The sequence below is a fragment of the Cinclus cinclus genome, chromosome 2 (genome assembly GCF_963662255.1).
Source record: "Cinclus cinclus chromosome 2, bCinCin1.1, whole genome shotgun sequence".
In the NCBI taxonomy this organism is placed as follows: Eukaryota; Metazoa; Chordata; class Aves; order Passeriformes; family Cinclidae; genus Cinclus; species Cinclus cinclus.
In genome coordinates, this window is record NC_085047.1 from 36,501,243 (window position 1) to 36,525,873 (window position 24,631).

General features: G+C 37.8%; 1 protein-coding gene across 9 annotated transcripts in view; it reads left to right on the top strand.

Annotated features, from left to right (window-relative positions):
• DLG2 (discs large MAGUK scaffold protein 2) overlaps positions 1-24,631 on the top strand; it is a 966,698-nt gene that overhangs the window by 936,150 nt on the left and 5,917 nt on the right. For 6 of the 9 annotated variants that reach the window (XM_062487504.1, XM_062487509.1, XM_062487512.1 and 3 more), the window contains 5 exons: positions 9,245-9,290; positions 21,652-21,702; positions 22,459-22,560; positions 23,413-23,585; positions 24,289-24,398. In XM_062487504.1, the coding sequence (XP_062343488.1) occupies positions 9,245-9,290; positions 21,652-21,702; positions 22,459-22,560; positions 23,413-23,585; positions 24,289-24,398 (482 nt within the window). Of the gene's footprint in view, positions 1-8,251; positions 8,352-9,244; positions 9,291-21,651; positions 21,703-22,458; positions 22,561-23,412; positions 23,586-24,288; positions 24,399-24,631 lie in introns of all 9 variants that reach the window. The other 3 variants (XM_062487506.1, XM_062487510.1, XM_062487507.1) reach the window with 2 other exon arrangements.

A 24,631-nucleotide genomic window follows, 5' to 3' on the forward strand; every position in this document is an offset into this window, starting at 1 on the left:
TGCTTCACTCATGTGCTGAAGTAATCAAATGAAATTTAAAGCAGCACATAGCCAGAAAAAATTCTACTGTATGAATTCATGTTGTTCCAGGTTGTCTTGAGGCACTCGACAAAGACATGCACTAATTTAATAATAATGTCTTCTGGGTCCAGGTACAGTCAAAAATAAAGGAAGACAAGACAGTCTTCAGTTTTATTTTATGTCATGGGAGCAGTGTTGGCTCTGGCTGGGAACTGGTATGGCTTGAAGAATCTTGGATTTTAGGAAGGTGAATCAGTTCTAGAAATTGTGAAAAAATAACTGTTAGGTCAAATTTGAGCCTTTTACCCAGCTGAAGTGAAGAAATATGTTCGGTTGCTTTCTTTGAAAAATCCAGTAAAAGTATAGTATTTGAAAAAAATTCTTTCAAATTGAAAGAAAATATTAAAATAAAATATCTTTGTGTCTGTTTTCCATGTTTCATTTTATTGAGAAGTACATATTCTAAATATCAGCCAGCAATTTGTAAGCAAAGTGAATTAGAGTAGAAAATTTGAGAAATAAAGGATTTATCCAAATGATGAAAAATATTTATGCCTGTTGGAATCTTCTCACTCAGAGGAAATACTAAAAGAGTAATTTTTCAGTTATTGAGCAATATGAACACATGTATTTTATAGATTTTACAGGTTTTTTCTGTAATTCTGGTAACTGTGTGGAGTTTTATTTATAGGATAATATTGTTTCTCAGGTGGCCATAATATTAGGGACTACAGTATCTGTACTTGCTATCCCACAAGGTAGGTAAGAGAAATTTTTAGGAGAGACACTGACATAAAGATATGTAGTGCAATGTTTAAATCAGCCACAGATTATATATAACATAGTGAAAATTTGCTAGCGCAGGTAAAATATCAAAGTTTGCAGCTGAGCATTAATTGTTTTTCTTCTAAGGTGTTACAGCAAAAATTTGTGCTGAGTTGAACTTTTATAACTTGCTGTCTAATTAAGTAGTAGGAAGTTGGTTTGTATGTATAGATAATGCAATAGTTACTTGTTTTTTTTTCTAAAAAATTGGTTGAAAAGAAAAATGTGTAATATTGGCAGTACATAGTGTCAAAGAATTAGAAAGACAGCTATGTTTTCTTCTAGTAAGGTATCACGCAAAGATCCAGAAGTGTGGAGTTAAGCGTCAACACTCGTCTAGAAGAGACATGCTCTATATTTCACATCTTTATTTCTGACTCAGTTAAATTCAAGCAGCTCAGTGGCTGCCTTAGTGACTCAGGGACCGTATTTGGAAGGTTATATAGGGATGCAGGAACTGCCCTAATCCATCTAACTTGATATCCTACTTGTCAGACTGGTCGTGTGAGATGCATTACTGCATCTCACAAGATGTGGGAGCTTCACCTCCTAAACTAACTTCAAACCAGTCTCTTAGAGATTGAGTTTGGGTTTGTTTGCCCATGTCTTTATTTACTTTAACTGTAAGGGCTAAATAAATCTATGTATTCAATTAAAACCAAGAGTCTGGTATGATTTATGTCTGCTGAGCCGGCCCATTGCCATAATTCAGCCTGCTACACCAAAATTCAACCTGCTACACTCTAACTCAAAAGGGAAGTTTAAAAGATTATCTTGTCCAACTATCTTTCCATAAGTACAGTTTGAAGGCATGTAGGTGTTGTAAATCTTTCTCCACTACTCCATAACAAAGTAAGAGTAATAAAGGTCTTTATGCAACTTATTTTGTGCAATGGTCCATTTAATGCAGTAGTTTGCACTTGCATAGCACTTGATAGCATGAATGTTTCCACAAAAAAAACAAATAAATTAGCAAGGTGGTGGTTCTTAATAGCACAGATAACCAACACCCTCTGTGGCTTTATTTGTTAGTGAAATTAATTCAAAAGACTGCATAGAGACCAAAATCTTCCATTTCATTTTAAAACCTAAAGAAGCACCGGCAGTCAACTGGGAATCAGAGTTCTAAAACAGATTTAAGAAAATACTGAGGAAGTAAGTTGAAGTGGATAAAGGTCCTACAGTGTACTGTAGGAAATCCTGGGTGATCAGACAGTCCCAAATCTTTGCCAAGTGCACACTATGCTACCTTTGATCTCTGGGGCTCTTCTGACATCGTTGTTGCACAGAGAGTGCTGGGAGAGGTTCACATGCACAAACTTTTATCAGCAGCATCAGTAGCTGATGACAAACATCAGCTCTAAGTGGGAAAGTTCCTTTTCAGGAAAAAAAATTGACCAGACTAGAGGAACATTTAGGACAGCATTGCCAAACATCAAATACACTTTCTGATTCCATCTGGAGACCTGAGGAAGGAGAAGAAGACCTTCACACTGCCCATTTGGCTTCAGTGAGCTTGGCTGGGTCCAAGCCCATGCTGGACCAGAGCACAACTCTGAGATGCTGGGTCTGTGAGCATCTCATCACAGAAACACAGGTGTTAGAGCTGGGAGGGAGTTGTTCAGCTATTTTGCCTGCACCACCCGCTTCTCTCCAGGCACTGCAGTGTTATTCCCCACAGTACTTAAGATTAGCATATTTATTTTATATGTAAAAAAAATTATCTAGGCTTTTCCACTTCCCTTGGGGCAGATTATTCTACATCCAAATTGATTTCTCTGTCAAGGAGCTTTGCCCTTTCTTATTTTCATGCTATCAATTCCAGTGCTGCTGTTTGAACAATCCTTCCCACTATCTTGGTGTACAACCTGCAGATACATGTAAATTACCTTGGCTGTCACATAAGCCAGATTTTATGTTGGTGTTTCATCTTGTTAACAATGATATAACCATGCAAATTAGCATAGAAAAGTACTTCCTTCATACCTTGCACCAAGTTAAATACAGGTTTGCAAAATTGGAAATACTGATTTTACGTGTTTTCTTAAAAGTCTATTAGTCTTTCTTCTCCCCTGGTAGTTTATGTTGATTTCAGTGTTGTTTTGTCAGGAATTAAAATTGAGTTGCTGGCAGACAGCAAGCAATAATTCAGTCTTTTTTAAAATTATTAAAATTCCATAATCATGAATATTAAACCACCCTACCTTTGTCTGGAGAAGGTAGACAGCATGGAGTTATTAATCAGGCTTTTACTTTTTCATTTTGGATTGCCAACACCCAAATCTCCCTACAACTTCATGGGAAAACTAAGCAAGCAGGGTTATTTTCATCTAAGCTTCTTCTCACCCATGTGGTTCTCACGTTTCAAAACAGATTATGGGACGAACTTCATTAAGGAATTACTGTAGCCCTGGCTTGAAGTGTCTAAGAAAACTAAAGGCAGAACAGAATAGGGATGTCCTTCCCCTTGCCTCTCATAAAAAGTCATAGGGAAGTTGGCTAGTGCTGTTTGCCAGCATTTAATTGTGTGTGCAGACTGAGAATGAAGGATCAACATCTCAGAGAAAATACTCTGTGATCTCTGTACAGCCAGGCTTGCAGCTGTCACTAACAACTCCTTGGCTTATCTTCTGCATGTCTGCACGGACACCATGAAGTGCTTTCTGTGTGTGTGAACCCATGGCCAAGTTTGGGGGTACATCAGGAAGGCAAGAATGGCTCAGTTGCACTGGCAGTCCTCTAGACTTGTTCAGGTCATTTAACCTGAGACTTCAAATTCGTCATGGCTTGGGACTGCCAGGTGAAAAAGCCCATTATAAAACCAGTGAGGTGATACATATGCTTCCAAGGAGAAATAACAGTGAGTATATGTTAATGTCCAAAATTTTTCTTTTTGGTGTCAGTGACAATTTTTGGGTATGATGGGAGCGATTTAAAATATATACTATAGGGATCTATAAAATTAAAATATTTAAATATAGGGATTTAATAGTGTTTGAGTGCCCAATCTGTTATTAAAGTCAGTGTTCAAATGAGTGAATGAATCTCCCTAATACAGGAAGTTTCAGCTAAATATAGAGAAAAGGATTGCAGAGGCATAATGTTGATAATAAATTTTGTAGATTTTTGTAGAAGACTGAGTACATGAGGGATTTGCATTTAATTTAGGCCAAAATCAGGTATTAAAGAAGAAGAATAAAGAAATCACATTGCAGATGAGAAGCAATAAAATTAATTCCTTATATACACTGCTAGACCAATATGAGAACAAAACTGACATACATAATCATATAACATAAAAACTAGGTTAAAGCATATCTCAAACCTGCCTAAAATTAGATGGTATATGAAATCCATTTACACCCTGTAAAAAAGAATTTCACAGCCAGTGCCCTGGAACAGCTTCCTCTCAGGTGGTCCCTGTACACTGGTTCCCAACTCATGACTGAGGATTAGCATTTGTTGAATGAAATGGCAAAAGAAAGCATTCCTGAAGCAGTTGGGAGCTTATTGGCTTTGAGAAAATAGACCTGTTGGAGCACCATAGGATAACCTGTGTCAAGAGCACATCTGCCCTAAGTAGGGGTTGGATCAGGTACACTATGAAAAAAAATTTTGGAAGAAGCTCAAAGTAAACAAAATGGTTGCCTATTGCAGTATGGTACAACTGTCAAATTACTGAGACTGTTTTTTGTGATGTTTACCACTACAAAGAAAATTTTGAAATTGGATTGTTCATTTAATGTTACATGAAAATTTCCTTTAAAAACCACTACTACCCTATTAGCTCATGAGTAACATATATAGCTGCTGAGCCTAGGGAAAAACATTTGGAATACAAAAGTGATGTTGACACAGAAAAGTACCCAAGTGAGTTCTTGAGAAGGAGAAACACACAGCGGTTTAATGTCTGTCACAACCAGGGAAGGTTGGTATGTGTAACCCAGGCTTACATAACTGAGGACATCTGGGGATACTTGGTCAAGCAACAGTGCACACTGCACATCACAGTTATTTGTCTTGGCTTCTTCAAAACACAAGTCTATGCTTAAGTGGTATCAAAGAGGGATTCAAGCCAGGACATGAATGAACACTTTCCTCCACTTTTTTTCTGAGGAGACTCTTCAATCGCAGATCAAGTGCTGTCAATGATGTCACTGTTCTGTTGTCAAACAACTTGAAAATTTCATTTGCCTTTTAGTCTTAGGCACTTGTCTGTTTTAAGTGCCTCCTACTGCCATTACCTAGGTTAGTGGTGATCTGTGTGATAGCAGTGACATATACAAGTAGTCTATTGTACAGGTTTTTCACTGCAATTTAAATGCCTGAGTTATTTGCCATTATAGGTTTTTACATTATCATGGCAAAGAACCTGTGACTTACAAAGAATCCATTTTCCATCACTTTTTCACTGACTTTCAGAAACTCTTTCTGCATAAATGCTGTTGAATCAGGCTAAGCTTGCTATCACAACTGCAATTCCAGTTGCGTACAACTTTTGTATTAGGTGGAGAGATGTAGGCAAACACCTCTGTCTCTTTTAACCTACATCTATTTCACAGATTTCCAGAAGCATACAGAGCCTATGGCTCCAGATTATTTGAATAGTTTCCATTGTATTGAAATGAAATTTCTCAAATATGTATCAGATTTTTTGGAGTTTAACCTTGCCATGGATCCTCATATATGTGATCCTTTCTTAAAAAAGAAAATGCACACTCAGTGCTGGTCTCTACTCTTCCACCAATGGAGCAAAATCCGGAATTAACATGCGGTGTGCAATAGAAACATGGTTTCATTCTGTGTGAGTCTCCCCCTTCTCTCTTTGCCAAGCCCCTTGTCTCTATGCCTTACAGATATAAATCATGATATCTGTAAGAATATTTCGGGGTTGTCAGCAGGATTTCATGTCCTTAAGGTGGAGACCATCAGCCTGACTTTAATACCATTTATATTGGATGCAAAACCAAAATCAAGGCTCTTGTCTTTGATTCCTCATGAGTAAACATGCACTTAATTAAGGAAAATAAACACTTGGTAAGCTCATTCAGTTAATACTAAGAACTAATTATTTCTTATAAGTTTGCAGAGTCAGAGCCATTTCAGTGTTTTATTATATTTTACAGTTTCTTGTTATCTTAAATATAGACCCTCTGACTACATCATGCCAGTATATATGGTCATTAACATGAATACAGACATTGATTAATCTACAGAAATATTATCACATGCATAAACATATTTGGTTATGGATATTAATATGACTCAGATCAGCTTTATTTTAGGAAGAAAGCTTTTTACCAGTGTAAATACAGTGACATAGTTGCACATGATAGTAATCTGCTGTGAATTGCCAGATTTTGATCATCCAAAGTGAAGTGGAACAATATCTTATTAAAAAAGCAGCCCAGTACTTGAAACTGCAGAATGAAAAAAAGTTTATATAACAGTATGAAATATCTGTCTATTTGGTGTATACTGTTAGATCATGCATAAATGTAAAAAAAAAATATATGCTTTTCTGGTGAAAATGTACTTTCTGAAGTTTTTGCTCTAGACTGTTGGGGGAAAAATTGAAACAATATATATAAATGGTATTTCTCATATATTTTCCATGAAACACAGTATATTTCTTTATTAATTTGATAACATTCTCTTGAATTCCAAAGTGATGTAATGAAGTGATTGTAATTTCAAAACTCCCTTGCTTTTTGAGGTGTTATTCTTTATATATATTTTTCCCTTTAAAAGTGTAATGCCAATAGCATTACTATGTCAAATTCAGATAAATCATGACAAACAACATTTCCACAAACAGAAATGTTAACATGCTACATTCCTTTCTTTGGAAAACTAAAAGAAATTATCACAGAGAACACATTTTAATTTAATTATATCCATTAGGTCATTAAAGTGATGTAATGTGCATGTCAGTCCTCCTTTCATCCATAGATTACTTTAATCCTTCATGTGCCTTTTTTTTTTTTCCCCCCCTCTCTGGCTTTCTTTCATACTTACTTTGGTTTGAAATTGCATGCTGTCTGGATTATTTGTGCATGACCTCCACATTAATTTCACATTGAATGTTTACATACTCAGATTTTCATGGATCATTTATTCTACATGTGCATTTTTTTTCTTTGTTTTCAGTTACTAAACTTTAAATATGCTTGAAAAGTAAAAGTGGTATGAAACTTTCGTGACATGAGTATCCAACTATTTCAACAGAGATTTTTAGTATCCATCTTTCAGAAATATATATTTTAAACCACATTCTGTGATTTCAAAATGTAAGAAAATAAATTGTGTTCTGAGACTCTGAATATATTCTATTGCAGAACTGAAGTCAAATACCTGTTATATTCAATTTGAGCAATGATAAACACATGAGATTGGTCCTTTAAAGTATTTAAGGTCTCTGCTCTCTTGGAGGTCATCACTTGCAAAGTCCTGCGTATATGTTCAGTATAAGAGACATTATAGGTCATTGTCTGACTGACAGCACAGATCACTTCAGAAACACACTGTGCCCTCTAGAACACCAGCTTCTTTCAATTCACTGTATAGGGGCCCTGTTTCCTTATTTACTATCCAAAATATATGCCTCAAGTAGGCATATCTGGTTTTACGCAGGATGGCGTAAGCTGTAAGCCCTTGCAACTGTTTATGAAGTCAAAGGTGTTATCGTGTAAGAAACCCAAATTTCTTCTATATTAATTTCTGATCTGAAGAATTACAGCAAAATATGTTGCTCATCATGAAATTAATCAGCAGAATTCCATTTCTAAATCACATAGAACTAAAAGCATATCCAGAGAAACCTAATGCATAAATATACATCTATGAAATAAAGCAAAGTTGAGGTTTTTTATTAAGTATTAAAAGCATTAAAACACACTTAAGAAGTTGTTAATAAAGAGGCCAAATAAAAAATTACAAAATCTACAGCACCTACCAGTAAACAATTTTTATTTTAATTGACACAGGGCTGAATCCACACACTACAAGCAAATCAAAGACTTCCGCTTTCCATATTGCAGCCAGTTCTTTTCAGACTGTTAATTAATTCTGTGCACAGTCTGCTGTGATTAAAGATGGATTGCTTGATCTCAAAGCATGCTGAACCATCTGTAGCCCTTCATGTAAACAAGCCAAACACAAGTTTCCAAGTAAGGAGCTGTACATTGTGACTTAAGACCTCTGGAATCAAATCAATCCAGTCTTCAGGAGCTTTGCCTTCAAATTTCACACCTCACCACACCTCTGATTCTTTGCAGCCACTTAGTTTGTGCTGATTTGAGTCACTACAGTTCTCTCCACTTTTACAAACTAGTTGTTTTGTCAGCATGAGTGTGACAACAATTAGACGTCCCTGTTTTTGCCCCATGCCTTTTCTCCTTCACAGTCATTCAATGACAAGCGTAAAAAGAACTTCATCTTTTCACGAAAATTCCCATTCTACAAGAGCAAGGAGCAGAGTGAGCAGGAAACAAGTGATCCAGAACGTAAGTAACCTCTTGGAGACAATGTCACATGCAGCAGCACAACAAATGGGTGACACGCATGATACCAGTATCCCACACATCTAGGCAAATATCTGTCATAGGCAGGCAGGAGAGGTATTACTACTGTGACCAGTGTATGACTGCAGTTTGGATCCAGCTTCTTCCATCTCTGGAAATACTATTTTCAGAAGAATAAAGCAGTGACCTTAACTTTTGGAAACTTTTGGAAATATGGCTCCTCAAAGTTGTTGTGACACCTGTCATACATCCAAAATTGTCTCTCAGAAATATTCCTACATTAGAATTCACTCAAAATAAGGCAAACGTGATTTCTTTCACAATACTAAACTAATTCATTTTTAAAATATTTCTTCTAATCATTTTTTTGCCTTTGACTTTCACAAAGTTGATTTCCTTGGGCAGCTTCACTGGAAATTTAACAATTAAAGGAAGCAACCATGTTAACAGCTTTAAGAACTAAATTGGATCTTGGAATGTATATCACAAGCATTTATTGCTTGTTTAAATTATATAGGGAACCAGCTTTATTAAAAATATTTGCTAGTTCCAAGCCCAAATATTCACTTTTTTTTTCCTAATAATTCTGTCCTAAATTTATCCAGTGAGGATAGTTTCTGGAACTTTATTTATATGGCAGTTCCTTCTTCCTCACAGCTCCAAAAGACACGTTTCAAAATCACTGCCTCTTTCTTTGGCTGAATTTCCACAGAACGTGGGTCTAAATTTGTTTCAGAAAGAAAAGGCAAGGATCCAGATTGCTCAATCAACATGGTCAGTCATGGTAGTATCCATTTCAACTCCACTGACTTCTTCCTTCCTCTTCTGCGGCTGTTCTTCCTTTCTCATTGCTCTCTCTGGGGACTTCCGTGCAGGACATCCCCGGATTAGGTGACGACGGTTATGGAACAAAGACTCTGAGTAAGTTCCCAGGAATGGTCACTGTAAACCCTTTTTTGTTTTGTTTTGTTTTGTTTTGGCTTCTGTTTCTTCTCTGAGGACCCTTCACTCCTAGCATGCACAAGATAGAGTTTTATTTGTTACCCAGCTGTGAATGCATTACAAATGTTTCAATTGTTCTGTTCTGCATGATGGTATTAAATAACATACAGTGTATCAAGCAAACACTTTCACTTCCTTTATAATAACACCTTTTGTTTCTGACAGTATATTATTGTTCCCATCATGGCAGTTCTGTAGAGTAGCATACCTAGAGTGTGTTTTGCTGCCTAGACTGTTCTTTTCAGCAACAATCCCTCCCTCTACATCCAAGGGAAAGTTAAACATTTTAACATTATCACATCCTGAGGAGATCAATAGAAAATTAGTTTATGCTGTTGCTTCTGCATTTTCAGCTTTTTGCATGGGAGTGCTTGTTATTTTGCTGAATTTTTAGATTAGTATTTGTCATTAATGGAAGAAGTCATTTGCAGGCTAGAGAAGATCATGCATTCTCCAAAGCTAATTTTGGACCAATTTTCAACATTAGCAACCTATTCTCTGCCACACAACCTTAATCAATTTTTTTTTCAAAGGCAGCAATCCTGTCTCAAGACTTGGCATTGCAGAGTGTATAACGTGTCACATCATTGCTCAGAAACAATTTTTCTTTCTCAAAATGTGAACCAGAAAAACTGTATAGAATGAAGTATTTGCTGCTGATTTCTACATATATAGCTGTATTAATTTCTGTATTGAGAGCTAAATAATGTCAACAAAATGCCACTTGCATGTGTTTGGCTACTCATTCCTCAGTTGTTTTTTCTTTTCCTAAGCACCAAGTAATTGGAGCAAAATGTGTGTTAATGCTGCATTGCCTACTGTTTTATATGTGCTTTTTAATTGCAGGAATGCACATCTATGCACACACTTTTGGAGATTATTCTGTTTCTGACTGAATTGTTGAAGGAACATTTTAATGGTTTAACTTAATGCCATGCAGTGGCTCACAATTTTAAGATGAAAGCTTTATCTCTTGTACAAGGAAGAAGGTTCTGCAAGACTGGTTTTGTCAGTGATAGACAGCAAATGTCACTGCCACCTGAATTTTAACCATTCTGTGATCCTTTAAGTGTCATAGCAGCTCATTAGCAACAAATGCAGATCCTTCCCTGCTAGAGAAAAGTAAAATACTTCAGATTGGATAACCTTCCTGAATACGTGTCCTTACAAAGAGAATTGTCCATAACATCCAACCATTTTAAAGTTACCTGAATTCTGCATATGGAACAAGGTAGCATTGAGTTATTGCATAGGTCTGTATTAATATTGCACTTAGTTTTAAATTACTGGCAAATCTCTAGATATTCCCACCCATCCAAATGTTGTTAATTTTCAACTCAGATATGCTTTTTAATGACAGTTTTCACTATAAAGTATATTTGTTATTTTTAAATAAAGTTGTTCAGGGTCCTGTGTAGCACATTATTTTGAGATAACCCTTGTTAACTTGCAACGAAATGTCTGAAAGTTGTTATGATGTTTTCCTCAAAATATAAGTTGAGATTTTAAAAGCTTCTTCCTAAGCCCAAGATCAAGGTTTCCCATTACTGTTTTTTATCAGATATCATCCCTTCCCATTTCTGCAGCTCCAGTAGCCCCATCATTCCCAATCTATGAACCCTAAGCCATTAGATTGGTACACGGAGGAAAGGCTGCACCTTGCAGAGAATTTTGGCACCGTTCCTGTCTTTCTCATTAAACCAGGGTGTTCCCATATGTACAGCCATTATGCCATTGGCTCCTAAATGTCCTGGACCAGCTAAAAAGTTCCAACTGCCAAATGATTTTTCAGATGGTAAATAATCAGCATTTCTACCAGAGAAACCACTGTTTAATATGGTCCTGCAGACCTCCTGGAGAGCATGATCTTACTGTCCATAAATAGTCTGCTGTCTACAGTTTTGGAACAATAACATTATATGATGTAGATTTCACATTCATTTCAAGAATATGATAATAGAAACAGGACACCTGACTTGACAAAACACAAGACTGACCCATCATGATAGTTCTTATATTCCTGTTCACCCATCCAGACTGGTCTGGTAAAGGTTTTCAAACTCCAGCTCAAATCCTGAGGCTAGAAATTTCTGGAAAAAGACTTCTTCCCTTATTTTCCTTAGTTTTTTTCATTGGCTTTGTCTTTATTTTTTTCCCTTTTGGACAGGATAGATTAGATACAGCTACAATATTTGATACCAAAATAACTTTCATGGTAATCTGTTAATCACTGCACAATCCTTTGGGATAATGAACACTGATTAAAGACAGACACAAGTTCAAAGTTGAGCAGGAATAGTTTCAATGCATAAATGATGCACATCACTGATTGTGCAGAATATAAGCAGACACTTGGATTTCAAGAAATTGCTCAAGACATCAAGTGAGATCCAAGCTGACTATAATATACATGGAAATGAAGTTATCAGAGATGTCATTTACTGCCTATCACAAAAAGACATGGTTTTGCCATGTCACATATCAGTAGCTAATACATACAGTCTCTTTCTGAAATGCCACAAGAGAGAAAGCTTTCATTTTACCTCTGTAAAATGTCTGAGCATTTGCAGGTGATGCCACTGCACAGCTTTTATTTCTGCTCTGCATAACTACGTTTGCATGACTGTGGCAGTTCTTTTAAGTTTCTGCAGCTCTGTGGTGCTTGGTTATGTTCTTTAATTTGCTGTACTGTTCTTGCAGAGTATGTTTCTTCTAATGCCAGCGATAGTGAAAGTAGCTACAGTAAGTTACTGCTCTCATTAGAGTCCTTTTATTTTGCATTGCTTGCTCTGTTTCTTTTATTTTGTTTCTCTTCTTGCTACTCTTTTTGTTAATGTTAAAAAGATCACTGGAGCAAATGGCTTGGAATTCAAATTTATGACCATGTCTTGAGCACAAAGCTATAAAATAAAACTGTAAGAGAAGGGAGAAAGGTTGTTACTTGTTATATATTAGGGACATAAAACTAAACCTGGCTTTGGGTAGCCTATGCAAGTCAGGATTATTTCATTTAGTGACAAAAGTTTATTTCAGTGGGGGAAGGGGGAAGTTTCTTAATGATCTTTTAAGAGTAAAGTAACTGCACAGCCATAGTCAAATATGTAAGAGGCATCCTTTTTACAAGGTCACAATTTTTACTTGCATTTCTGCTTGCCTGTATGGATGGCTAAGAAACAGTCTGATAAATTTTATTGAGCCCTTAGTTTTGACAGTACAGATTTCCTAATTCCTACTGCAGTCTTAAACAAAGGTAAGAGACCTTCACTGCTTAGGCACTGCCACTGAATGTCACTGATACCATGCAGGTGGAGGTCCCAACCCTGCAACCTGATTTGCTTGGATTTACAGACTCCATGTGATCATATAACAAAGAGGCAGATTGTATGTTCTGGGTAACTCTTGGTAATGCCCATAAATTTAACCAACATCACTATTTTTTGGAAGTTCTGAAAAGCGGGAAAAAATTCCAAGGCATTAAATAAGTTACTAGAAATGTAATTAAAGATAACTAAAATGACAGAGTGCTTTCTAGATCACCCAGTTGTTTTATTTATTCAAGCCATTTGCTTAACAATTCAAGTTTTCCACCAGTCTCTCAGCACTTGTGCTAAGCACCCACATACATTCAGGTAATCATTGGTATTGTACCTCATGTTTACTAGTCCAGATATAACACAGCAGTTGAGCTCTATTGATAAACACTGGTTTGTTTCAGCCAAACAGCTAACCTTATCCTATTCAGAAATGGTAAATTGGTTTGTATTCTCTTGCATTGAAAAGGTTTCCTTGGAAAGCAATTGCCAGAGTCACAAGAAAATAGTAGGCACTCTTGAATTGCCAAGATCCAATTCTGAACTGTTTTAATTTTAATGTGCCTTCTACTTGGGAGGAAAGGTGGATTCTATTTTTTATTATATTTATATTGAGATATAAGATGTTCTTTCTCCCAACTGACTTTACAATCAGAAATGAATCGAAGGATTACATTTTCAAAAGTTTGCACAAGTCAAATCTCATCCAGATCTGTATATTTCAGGGAGAACTCAGGGTAAAAACCCAGAGGAGAATCTAGGCTGATAACCTGTCCCAAACAGCAGCCTTAATAGGAGTGCCCAGTTGCAGCCAAATATTTGGGGCATGTTCACAAAAGCCTGTTACCAAATGTAATCATAAGATAGGCCAGGTAGCCAGTTCTTCATTGGCTGTGTAATAGCTTAAAATAAAGTATGTTTTTTGAGATGCAAGAAAGGTAATAGAAAAAATTTGGGAAAGTTCGCTGGAGCATAGATACTTGGAAGAAAAATTAGTGCTGAAGTAACAACTTCCCATGGCAGTCACCCTCCTTCTGGAGTGGTTTCCATCTGTGCAAGCTCTGGTCTCACTCCAGCAGCATCCTGTTGGCTTTATGTTCCCACGTATTACTGGTATGTCCAACAACTTCTGCCTGGTGGAGAAGATGCTGGCAGGGATTTCTTCTCTGCCCACAGGATATCTATGCCATTAAGAAGGAGAGGAAGCCCATCTTAGATTCTGCCAAATGAAAGAGCCTTTAAAATACAGAACTTGGTGCCCAAAGGGCCTGATTTCATTTGCTAAGGATTCATTGGTGTGTGCTGTCATGGTATTTGAAGGTATGACCTTGAACAAATGAGTAGCTGTGGTTCTCAGATGGAAATTATTGTTTCAGATGGCCATGGTGCACCTGAAGTCTAACCTGACTATGTTCAATTTCCACCTGACCATGGTACATCAGCATATCTCCTGTGGAGAATTAAAGCCATCCTGAATCCAGATGATTAGTCTTTGAATCTTCAGGCAAGGAGATCTGAGATCTGCTGTGTTGACAATACATCCCATTGCACAACTCATCACAGCAAATCTCCCATAGAAAAATTATGTGTCAGGAACCAAGAAAAATCAGATGAAAGTGTGAGGCAGGTGGTCAGAAAATGAAGGCAACAAATTGTGAGGAATGGAAATGAGGCCTGTCAAAGGAAGTTCTCTTTTCACTACAGTTCTCCCTTTGTGTGACTGTTGAGAAAGTATGCTATGCTGTAAAAGCTTATCAACATCTCTGATATGTGAAGAATAATTACCAGACATAGTCCTAGAATATTACCTAAAGTATTCCTCCTGATTTGTTTATTCCTAATGAAAGGAAAAAAGAAAAGTAAAGCATGTCCAAGGTAACATTCCCGGCAGAAGACAGAATGCAGTTACTATTTCTCCTATTCTTGTTCGCATCTGGGTAGCTGGGAATGGAGCCCATCAGCCACTGCTACAGAGCCAAGTTTGTATTAACTCCGTTTGGACCTAGCCATGTTGCAGAGTTGTTCCTCAGTGTGATGTAGTGTCACTTTGAGGAGAAACTGTGTTCAAGATGAGGCACTGCAAGTTACTTTGCAAGTAACACACTTACCATGTGTCTAGATTTGGAAACTCATCTAGCCCTCAATCTGTGCACTGGTGACATGGAGCATACTGGTGACATGCAGAGGAGAAAAAAAGTAAAGCTGGAAAATTCATGGAGAGCAAATAGAAAACCACTGGAGGAATCAAGGGATTTGCATGGGGTTGTGACCCTGTCTCTGTGCCTATTCTGTTTCCCCAGCAAATTATCAGGAAGAAAGGGATTGCCTGCCCCACTACTTTCTAAACTGTGGCAAGTTGGGGCAGAGGGGATGGCTGGAAAGCTGCCTGGTGGAAAAGGATTTGGGTGAACTGGTCAACAGCAGCTGAACATGAGGCAGCCTGTGCTCAGGTGGCCAGGAGGGCCAATGGCATCCTGGCCTGGATCAGCAGTGGTGTGGCCAGCGGGACCAGGGCAGGGATTGTTCCCCTGTACTGGGCACTGCTGAGGCCACAACTCAAGTGCTGTGTTCAGTTCTTGGCCCCTCACTGCAAGAAAGACATTGAGGGGCTGGAGTGAGTCCAGAGAAGGGCAACGGAGCTGGGGAAGGGTCTGGAGCACAGAACTGATGGGGACCAGATGGAAAGAGGTTACAGTGAGGTGGGTGACCCAAGTAACAAGCAACAGAAAGAAGAAATGGCCTCGAGTTGCACCAGGGGAGATTTAGATTAGATAGTAGGCAGAATTTCTCCACTGAAAATATTATCAAGCATTGGAGCAGGCTGCCCATGGATATGGTTAATTCACCATCCATAGAGGGATTTAAAGACATCCTAGGGACATGGTTCAGTGGGACTTGGCAAAGTTAGACTTGTCTTTTCCAAACTAAATGATTCTATGCTTCTATGATTCTATGAAATCAGTAATTCACACCTTGGCCAGAACAAAGAAAATGTGTGTGGGTAAGAAAGGACTGGCAAGTGCAGGGTGCTCTCCTGCAGACCTTCTAACATATCCCTATAAAAACTGACCAGCTGGAGTCCAGAGTGAGGTGTTCTGCTTATTTTCTAGTGGGTGTCTGGCAATTGTTTTAACACATTTCTCTAACTTTTGCTTCTCATGATGAGCATTTAGTGAAAAGTAGCTAGTTTCAAAACCTGTACTACTTGATCATTCCTAGAACCATTCCAAACCAGCAATACTGAAGGCTTTTGAGAAATATCCAGACTGTGACCTGGACAATGATCAATAAGGGGGTTACAAATCAACTGGGCTTTTTCTGGGAGATGCTCTGATGTATTCATTATTTTTTAGAAAAATATTTTGATTTAAAAATTGGGTATTTGGCTGAAGTATGGCTTATGTCTCCAGGGTTAAAAAAACAGAAGTCAGATAGTTTTTATTTCAAAAATATAATTGAAAGTCCTCCAATGTGGTCTCAAGAGAAGATTCTTTGACCAGTTCTAAGCAATAAGAAGTTGCAAAAAGTAAACCAGATTTGTTCTGCCAGTGCCCTCAAGATATGGTTTGTTATGAACAGTAGGGCTGGAGCCAAGAGTGGGCTATACTTTCTCCCAGCAGATAACCTTCAGCTCCATTAATTTCAGAGCAAAGCCGAGACACGTTTGATAGCAGAATCCAACCCTTTATAGTTAACAGTATTTTGGGGCCAGGAACAAATGCTGGCTTGATTTAAAGGGGATGAGTTGCTCCTGCTCAGTTGCTGCTGCTGAATCACACAGCCATGATCTTATGAAGTCTATGCTAGTTTGTTTGTTCCCATTCTCAGCAGTAAAGCCAAGCTTGCAGAGTGGTATATAAAGTCCTGGTCCAGCAAAAAGTTGTTCTTTTTGTGATAAGGACACATACAGCCAATTTTGACTTATCCCTGGACCAGTTAATCAAACCATGATTTAAAGTTTATTTTGAGCTCTGTAACATAAAATGTTCTGATTTCTTTGTCAAACCAAGCTTGTAAGGACAGACTTTTTACCATGGACTCATCAGTTTTTATTTTGCAAGACATGATTTTCATAATGGGCATGAATTTCAAGTCTCTCTTCTGCATACATGCTGTAACACTCATACACATAGTTCAGTAAAGTTTTTCACAGCTGTCATCAAAATTACACACACACTGTCACATCTATTTAGCCTAATTGCATAATTGGTTGTGATTGCACCAATTACCTAGAGAGGCAATACATAACTAAAAGTTAAAAATAAGAAAAAGGTGTAGAAAAGAAAACTTTACCCTCTGTCAACAAATCAAGTCACTCTTCTAGTGAGATTTGAAGATTCAGATCAAGGTTAAAGTACTCCTGATTATTAAAATAGGTTATTGATTATTAAGGACATTTGCATTGGTTCCACAGAATTACTGTATTATTCAGGCAGAGTCAAATTGGCACAAGTACTGAAGTGTCATTTTATACCCACACAGCTATACTGATCTTTGCCCATAGACAACTTTTCAGTCATAAGGTCATGCTCAGACTACTGATGATCTTTTTACATATTGCATTTCCAGCCTTTCATGTCTATCAGTATATTTCCAAAAATCATGTGTTCACATAAATAGGGCCCCAGCAAAATGATTTTGAACCAAACAGATGTGGAGATATTGTCCAGTGCTGTCTGTGCAAAAGAAAAAAAAAAAAAAAAGAAACTGATTTTGCCAAGATCTTGCAAATACAACTCAGGTAATTCATACATTAGGCCAAAACCTAAATGGATAGTGACAGTAAAATAAGCCTTCTTTGATTTTAAATCTCAGTGAGCCATAAAATTCAGACAAGGGCTTGAAAATTAAATTAATTTGGCTCATCTACAAGAATGTGTATTGTTAGTAACTACCACTATTAGTCCAAAAATTTTAATGAACCCAAAAAATCTCTTTGATTTTTTAAAATCATAAATAACTTCTAGCTGTCTTCACTAGTACTACTACTATTTTTTTTTTATTCATCTACTTACATCTCTTTTCAGATTTTTTCATTCACAGACATTAGTGGGATGCCAAAATCTACGGATTTCCAGTGCATGAGTTGCTGGATGAGGGAGGGTATTTGTTTACATGGTGGCTTCCCCATGGTAGCTCACAGCAGCTCTCCTACCCCACAACCCACATGAAGGGTGTACGTACACCAGACCTGTGGAAGCCCTGGATGCTCTGGCAAGGTAGTAGGAAATGGGGCCTTTTTATGAGTTACATGAAAAATGTCTGATATCTACCAGGTCTACAATAAAACTGGTTTTGAGTCTTTCACAGGCTCTCTGCCATCTAATCAGAAAGGAAAAACAGAGGCATCACACTAAATTCATTTCAGAGTTATGCATCTGAAACCCTATAAATTCCCTTTAAAAGATTAAATTAATATTCTGTATGAAATTTATCTGGCAGCACGGGACTCCACTGCCCAGTATATAGAGGTTGTGAGTTATAACAAAGTCCAGGTTATTTTTCTATTCCCAAGCATGAGAAAACACCAATAGGAAAACCAAAAGCAAAGGGAAGCAGGGAGTGGTCCTGAGAAAGTGAAAGTTCTCCAATAATATTACCCATAAGTATATTACATTTAGGAAACTTTCCCCTTTTCTTGTCTTTGTTTCCTTATTTTCTTTATTTTCTTCTCTTTTTGACTTGATGGGGTTTTACTGAAGAACAGGGGAACATACCAAAATCCCACAGAAAAGTCTTTTTCTTTTTTTATCTTTTTGTTTTATCTGTTAAATGTCACAAAGATTTTCCAGATCAATACAGATAACCTGTATTAATTAAGCTGTTAGTGTGGGTGTTAAATGAGGCTTAGGCAAATGATAAGAGCCTATGTCCTGATGGATTTTTCACTGTGTCTTACACCACAAAGCCATCACAAGGTTATAGCAATCTGATTATTGATTGACTCTAGAGCTCTTTATTATACTTAATACTTTATGGACTACTTCAAAACCATGCAGTACTGACTGAGTGGAGATCATTAAAGAGTACCATCTGGTTCAAAACAGCAAAACAGCTTCTGAAGACCTACAGGATTTTGTCTGGACAGTACATGGCAGGATTTTATTCACTCAGAAATTTAAGCTTCTTTAGCCCTTTTTGCAGAGAAGAAAAGTAATAGAAATGGTACAGCTTTTCCCAACAGTCACACTCCCATGTTTGAGTCTGGACCGGAGGCCTGAAGATCCTTGCCTGAGGAAGATGTCTGTCTTCAAGTTCTTGTATATCACAGTCATCCTTAAAGTTTCTCCTCACTTACTGCAACCCTTTCCAATGGCTTAAACTTCAGCACAAATTGAGTGGGCTGGAGAATTTTTCTTTGCCTTCAACCTGGCCACAGATTCACAAGAAATCTGTAAAATGGGTTCGTTTTTCTCCCCAGCCCATACCCTCCTAAGAGTGTGGATGTACCAAAAGCTTTGGCATGGGGACATGTCTGCCAGACACTGAGCAAAAAAAAAAGTAAAATCTGTGCTGGCTTATCAGTTTATCAGTGCTGGTTATAAATCTGTGCCAAAGCCAAGTATTAGTCCACAGAAAGAAGAAAGAAGAAAGAAAAAAAAAAAAAAAAAGGAAGAAGAGTTTCAGAGTTATTTTCTTTTTGCCTCCAATAGCTATTGACACTGTCACTCCCATGAGATTCTGCTGTTTAACTGCAGATATCTGCACCTGGCTTTGCTGTTTAAATGCTGTTAGGGGACAATGGAGACAAATTCAGCCTTCTGACTTTCTCTTCTCACAAAGTAGACATGTAAAATAAGTCAGATGACTCATGTCTGAGAATAAGCACTTGCCTATTTGCAGGCAGCCATTGGCTCCAAAAGGTATCTAGGGACCAGCTTACATATAAAGCACTCAAGCCTCAGATTTCTGAAATTAGTGAAATGAAACTCCTGCTGTGGATCTATTTGCTATCAAAACAAATATCAAGTTTAAGATGGTATTTGTACAAACGGGCTCCCCTCCATTTGATTGGTATGTGATGGCTTCATCACCCACCCTAAGACTGAATTTCTCAGGCTATTGAAAAAGATAGCCTTGGCTCCTGTGGGGTGGAGGACAGACAGTGCAGGAGCATGCTTGTCCACCCTAGAGAGTGGATTTTTTCATCTCCAGGGAAATTAGACATCCTGAGTTTTACATCACCCCTAAAACTTACTGAGAACCAATACACGTGATGCATAAAACCTAGTGAAACAATATTTCTAGGTTTCCAACATTGCAAAAAAACAAAGAAAAGTGATTACAATATCAAATATTTGCCAGAAGAAAAGAAAATCCCTTGTCCACACTCCTCAAGTGTTATGTGGCTTTGTACTCAAATGCTTCCTTTTATTAAAAATTATGTTCTCTCCTTCGCCACTTCAGCACCATTGCTAGGCAGGAGTTCATCCTGTCAGTTTTCCATCTCTGCTAACACATCAGTATAGTTTTTTATTTGCTGTTTCTGTCATTGTCAATAATTACATTATTTTTACTTGAAGAGCTCTCTTACACATTTGTCACTGCTGCCTAGATACTATATCACACACCAAAAACAATCTACAAACATAGCAGATTCGTGGGGTGGGACTCAGCTTAAGATTTAACCACAAAAAATTTGGTACCTTCTTGGGTCCTAAGCTCTGCATCCACCGCAATGTTAATACAGTCAGTGGAGCCTGGAGGGCAACTCAGACCCAAGGCAGACTGCTTCTGGGTGAGGTGCACCCCCCTCTAAATCCTACATGTATTTCCATCAGGCAAGGCAACCTTCCCTTGTATGTGCACACTTTGGTTTGGCAGGAGCCCACCAGAGTAATATAACACAGGCTCACGTGCATGCAAGCAGATGAAATGAAGGCAACCCTGTCTATTTTACAAAGCACTGATATGCCTTATGATAGTCTTTCTTCTCTAGTATCTAAATTAGTTGTAAAATCCCATCTGTGGATCTTCTCAGAAATAAACCCTGAAATGAGCAAAAATAAAATCCATTTAAACTTTACTAAGTTGTATTTAGAACCTGCCACAGCCCTCATGTGGTACCAAGTATGTGACAGTGACCCAGAAAGAGAAATGAGCAGGAATTATTCATGCCTTAGGTTGAAGAATCCTTCTCCCTGTTCTCTTGCACTCCCTTGGATGTGAGGACTGTGATGCATCAGAATTGCACACCTGCACCCAAGTCATGGTCCATACAGTGCCACTTGTTTCCTACGGCAAATTTCTCTGCTTTAGTCCCCTAAATATCACCATGAGGAAACTGCACTGTCCTAAAAGGGCAGAGGAAGGACAAATGTATACAATATGATGCTGTGAGACCTTCGCTGAAGAAATTCAAAACCTGCCTAGACATGATCCTGTACAACCTGTTCTCGGTGCTTTAGCAAGGGGGGATTGGACTAGATGATCTCCAGGAGGTGAAAGTCAATTTTAGCCCCAACCATTCTGTGAGTCTGTGATTTGTGTTCAGGGAAAGGATAAGAATCAGATCTAGATGTTAGGCTGTGAATGCACTAGACTATGGAAGCTATGCACTGAAGGACAATAAAGTGAAATATATATCTATTCTGTATATTAAAATTGTTCTGTCTAGGTGTCTGTGGATTTACTCTGCAGCATGTTAGGGCCTTAACAATAGGAAAAGCATTGCATCTTGATTTGTTGCACTATCCTTGTAAACAGCCTTGTATCAAATCACAAATAAAGGTATGTTGCCCATCAATAAAAAAGCCCAATTTCAATAAATAGAATTGAAACACATGGAAAGGGAGGGGGGGAAGGAAGAAACTGTGTCCATACCTGGAAGTTATGATGGACTTGGAATGGTTCAGGTGAGAGGCTTATCAAGAGAGGTGTTGAACCTGTTCTATGTGAAGCATTTTATAAAACTTAAGTACCTGATGTTGCTCATCAGCTTCAATCTCTTCTCTTTCTTTTCTCTTCAGGAGGCCAAGAGGACTGCATCCTTTCTTATGAACCTGTCACAAGACAGGAAAGTAAGTTTCATCTTCTTTTCTATCACTCTTCCTTATGTTTTTTATTTCAGACTTTGGGGGCCAGCAGAGCATTAAGACTTGCTCTGTCAGTCCCAGTCTCACTGTGGCTTCCTGAGTATCCTTTTCTTTTCATACAAAAAAAAAAAAGCGTGATGTTATGATATTCCTTGGAAGCCACACTTGTTAACATTCCCAGGACTCTTCTCCCCACTACATTCTCACAGACTTTACTAGTACAGAAAATTCATCAGCCTACAAAGTATTGATGTAGATTTTCTAGATTTACTGCAATATTGTTTCATGGAAAGCCTTTATTATTTTGCTTCTCATGTGATATGTGCCACTGTCCGGGGTAGACAGACATATGGAAAGGCAATTTAAAATGGGAGCACATCCATCTGATTTAATGGGGAATGCACTCATATAATTTGAGGTGAAAAAAAGGCTACAGTAGCCATTCCATACCTCATGGAAGAATCCATCTGCAAGCATTTGGGAGCGGCCTGGTTGAGCAATAGCAAATATATCTATGCTTCTACATAGTCATTTGACTTGTGCATGGACCAACACAGAGCTCTGCAGTGGTATTCATTCCATTCTCTTTTTTCATGTCAATAAATAAAATTTTCATCAACAAAATCTGCACCTAAGTTTTCACTTCAAACATAAAGATAGCAACTCTGGTTAGTGATATTTGGGTGCATTTATTTATTACTGTGGGTAAGGTCATCAAAATGCGATCTTTTTGTTTTTCAGTTAATTACACCAGGCCAGTTATTATTCTGGGTCCTATGAAAGATCGGATCAACGATGATTTGATATCTGAGTTCCCTGATAAGTTTGGGTCATGTGTACCACGTAAGTATGATTTTACTCCTAGTTCTGCAGCTGAGTGATTGATATCCCTTGGTGTCACCCCTTAAGTAAATTTCTATGAAAGCAGCATCCATGAACTATGCAGAGTTGGGTTTCTCAAAAGTCATTTTCTCATCAGGCAGAAAAGACAAAAAGAACAAATAATTTTTAAAAAATTTTGCAAAAAGGTTGTGAACATCTGGAAAAAATCTGAGAAGTTTGAAATTCTGGTAAAATTTAAAATGTTTCAATTCAATTGCATAGTATCCACCAATAAATATACAGAATAATCTGTGATTTGTGTGAGATATAGATTGTTGAATCAGAAAGCAATGTTAGACCCTAAATTAAACAGAGTGTTTATATCTTGAAGCACTAGAGCTTGCTGTTTATTTGAGGGCCTAATTGCAGTTGTACTTTTTAAATGGTTGTCTCTGGTCATACACTAACTTAAAACTGCTGGAGATGAGAACAGAATCAGGCTTATAAATAAGGCTAAATTGAGTTGATGAGATCACAATTCATTTTATCACCATAATAACATTAGAACATGAAATCCATTTTATATTTGAGGTTTTTGTGTGATTCTGCCAAAAAAAGTAGAATTCTGGTAAACTCTAATTTTATTTTAGCCTGTATTGATTGGAGGTAAACATCAGAAGGTATTAATACAAAAAGACAGCTTTATTGTCATAGCTCCATTGAAAACATGTAGTAGCCAAAGATCTGCTCTCAGATGTGAAGCACCCTCAGTTAGAGCAGACACAGCATTACCCACTGAGCAAAGCATGGCTGCATTTTTCACAATAAATGGTTTTGCAGACTTCTTCATCTTCTGTCTTTTGTTTCATGCAGATACCACACGGCCAAAGCGTGACTATGAAGTGGATGGGAGAGATTATCATTTTGTCATTTCAAGAGAACAAATGGAAAAAGATATCCAAGAGCACAAATTTATAGAAGCTGGGCAATACAATGATAATTTGTATGGAACTAGTGTCCAGTCTGTGAGATTTGTGGCAGAAAGGGTAGGTTGACAGTAGTTTTATTGCCGGTGCAACATCATCTGCTTTATTTCCACATTGTGTCTCAGACAGGATTCTCTGCCAAAAATATAAAATAGCTGCAAAACAGCATCCTAATATTTATAGGCTTTATAATGACTCCACAAGTGGAATCTGACTTTGAATGACATCATCCATGGCACTGTCTGTACTTGGATGTTGTGCCATGGTTTCAGTATTCTAACACAGTGCCTCAAGTACTCCTCAAAACAGCCTCTATTCTTCCCTCTGTAAAACAGGTAGATAAACAATCACTTTCACAGAGGCAAAAGAATAAACCACTAAAAGATTAAATTATTTGCCTCAGGTGACACAGGGAGTCTTTGACATAAGCAAGAACTGAATTAATCACTAAGAATGTGGACATCCTATTGCTTTTTTGAACTGGTTTTCCTCATTTCAAGAAAATCATCATGCCCCTACAAATTTCATCCCAGTAAAATATAAATCCCAAGTTTTTTCCCGTATCATCAGTGTAAATTTATACTGGCACCAAAGCAAAGGAAAGAACGCAGAGTAGTGGGGTGCATGCCCTGGGCTCTCCCTTCCCTGGTGTGCCAGCAATATCCCCATTCCAGGGCATTGCATCACAGATTTGCTTCCTATCTTTGGGCTGATCTGCAGCAAAGTCTGCAAAAATAAACACATGCTCATCTGTTTCCAACAGGGCAAGCACTGTATACTTGATGTGTCAGGAAACGCTATCAAACGACTACAAGTTGCACAACTGTATCCCATTGCTATCTTCATTAAGCCCAAGTCATGGGAGCCTCTGATGTGAGTATAAACTTCTTCAAACTTTTTTTTTTCGGTACAGCCTCTGGTGGCACCACACAGGTCTTGAGTATACATTTTGCTTGTTCTCTAAAATTAGTAATAATGAGATGAAGTAGGAAGAGTGCCCTCAGAGCCTGTCATCCACTGAATCCTGGTATCTTAAGGAACAAGCCCTAGCTTTGAACATTTCAGACTGGCACATGTGGGATTGTGTGCTGGAGCATGAAAGACTC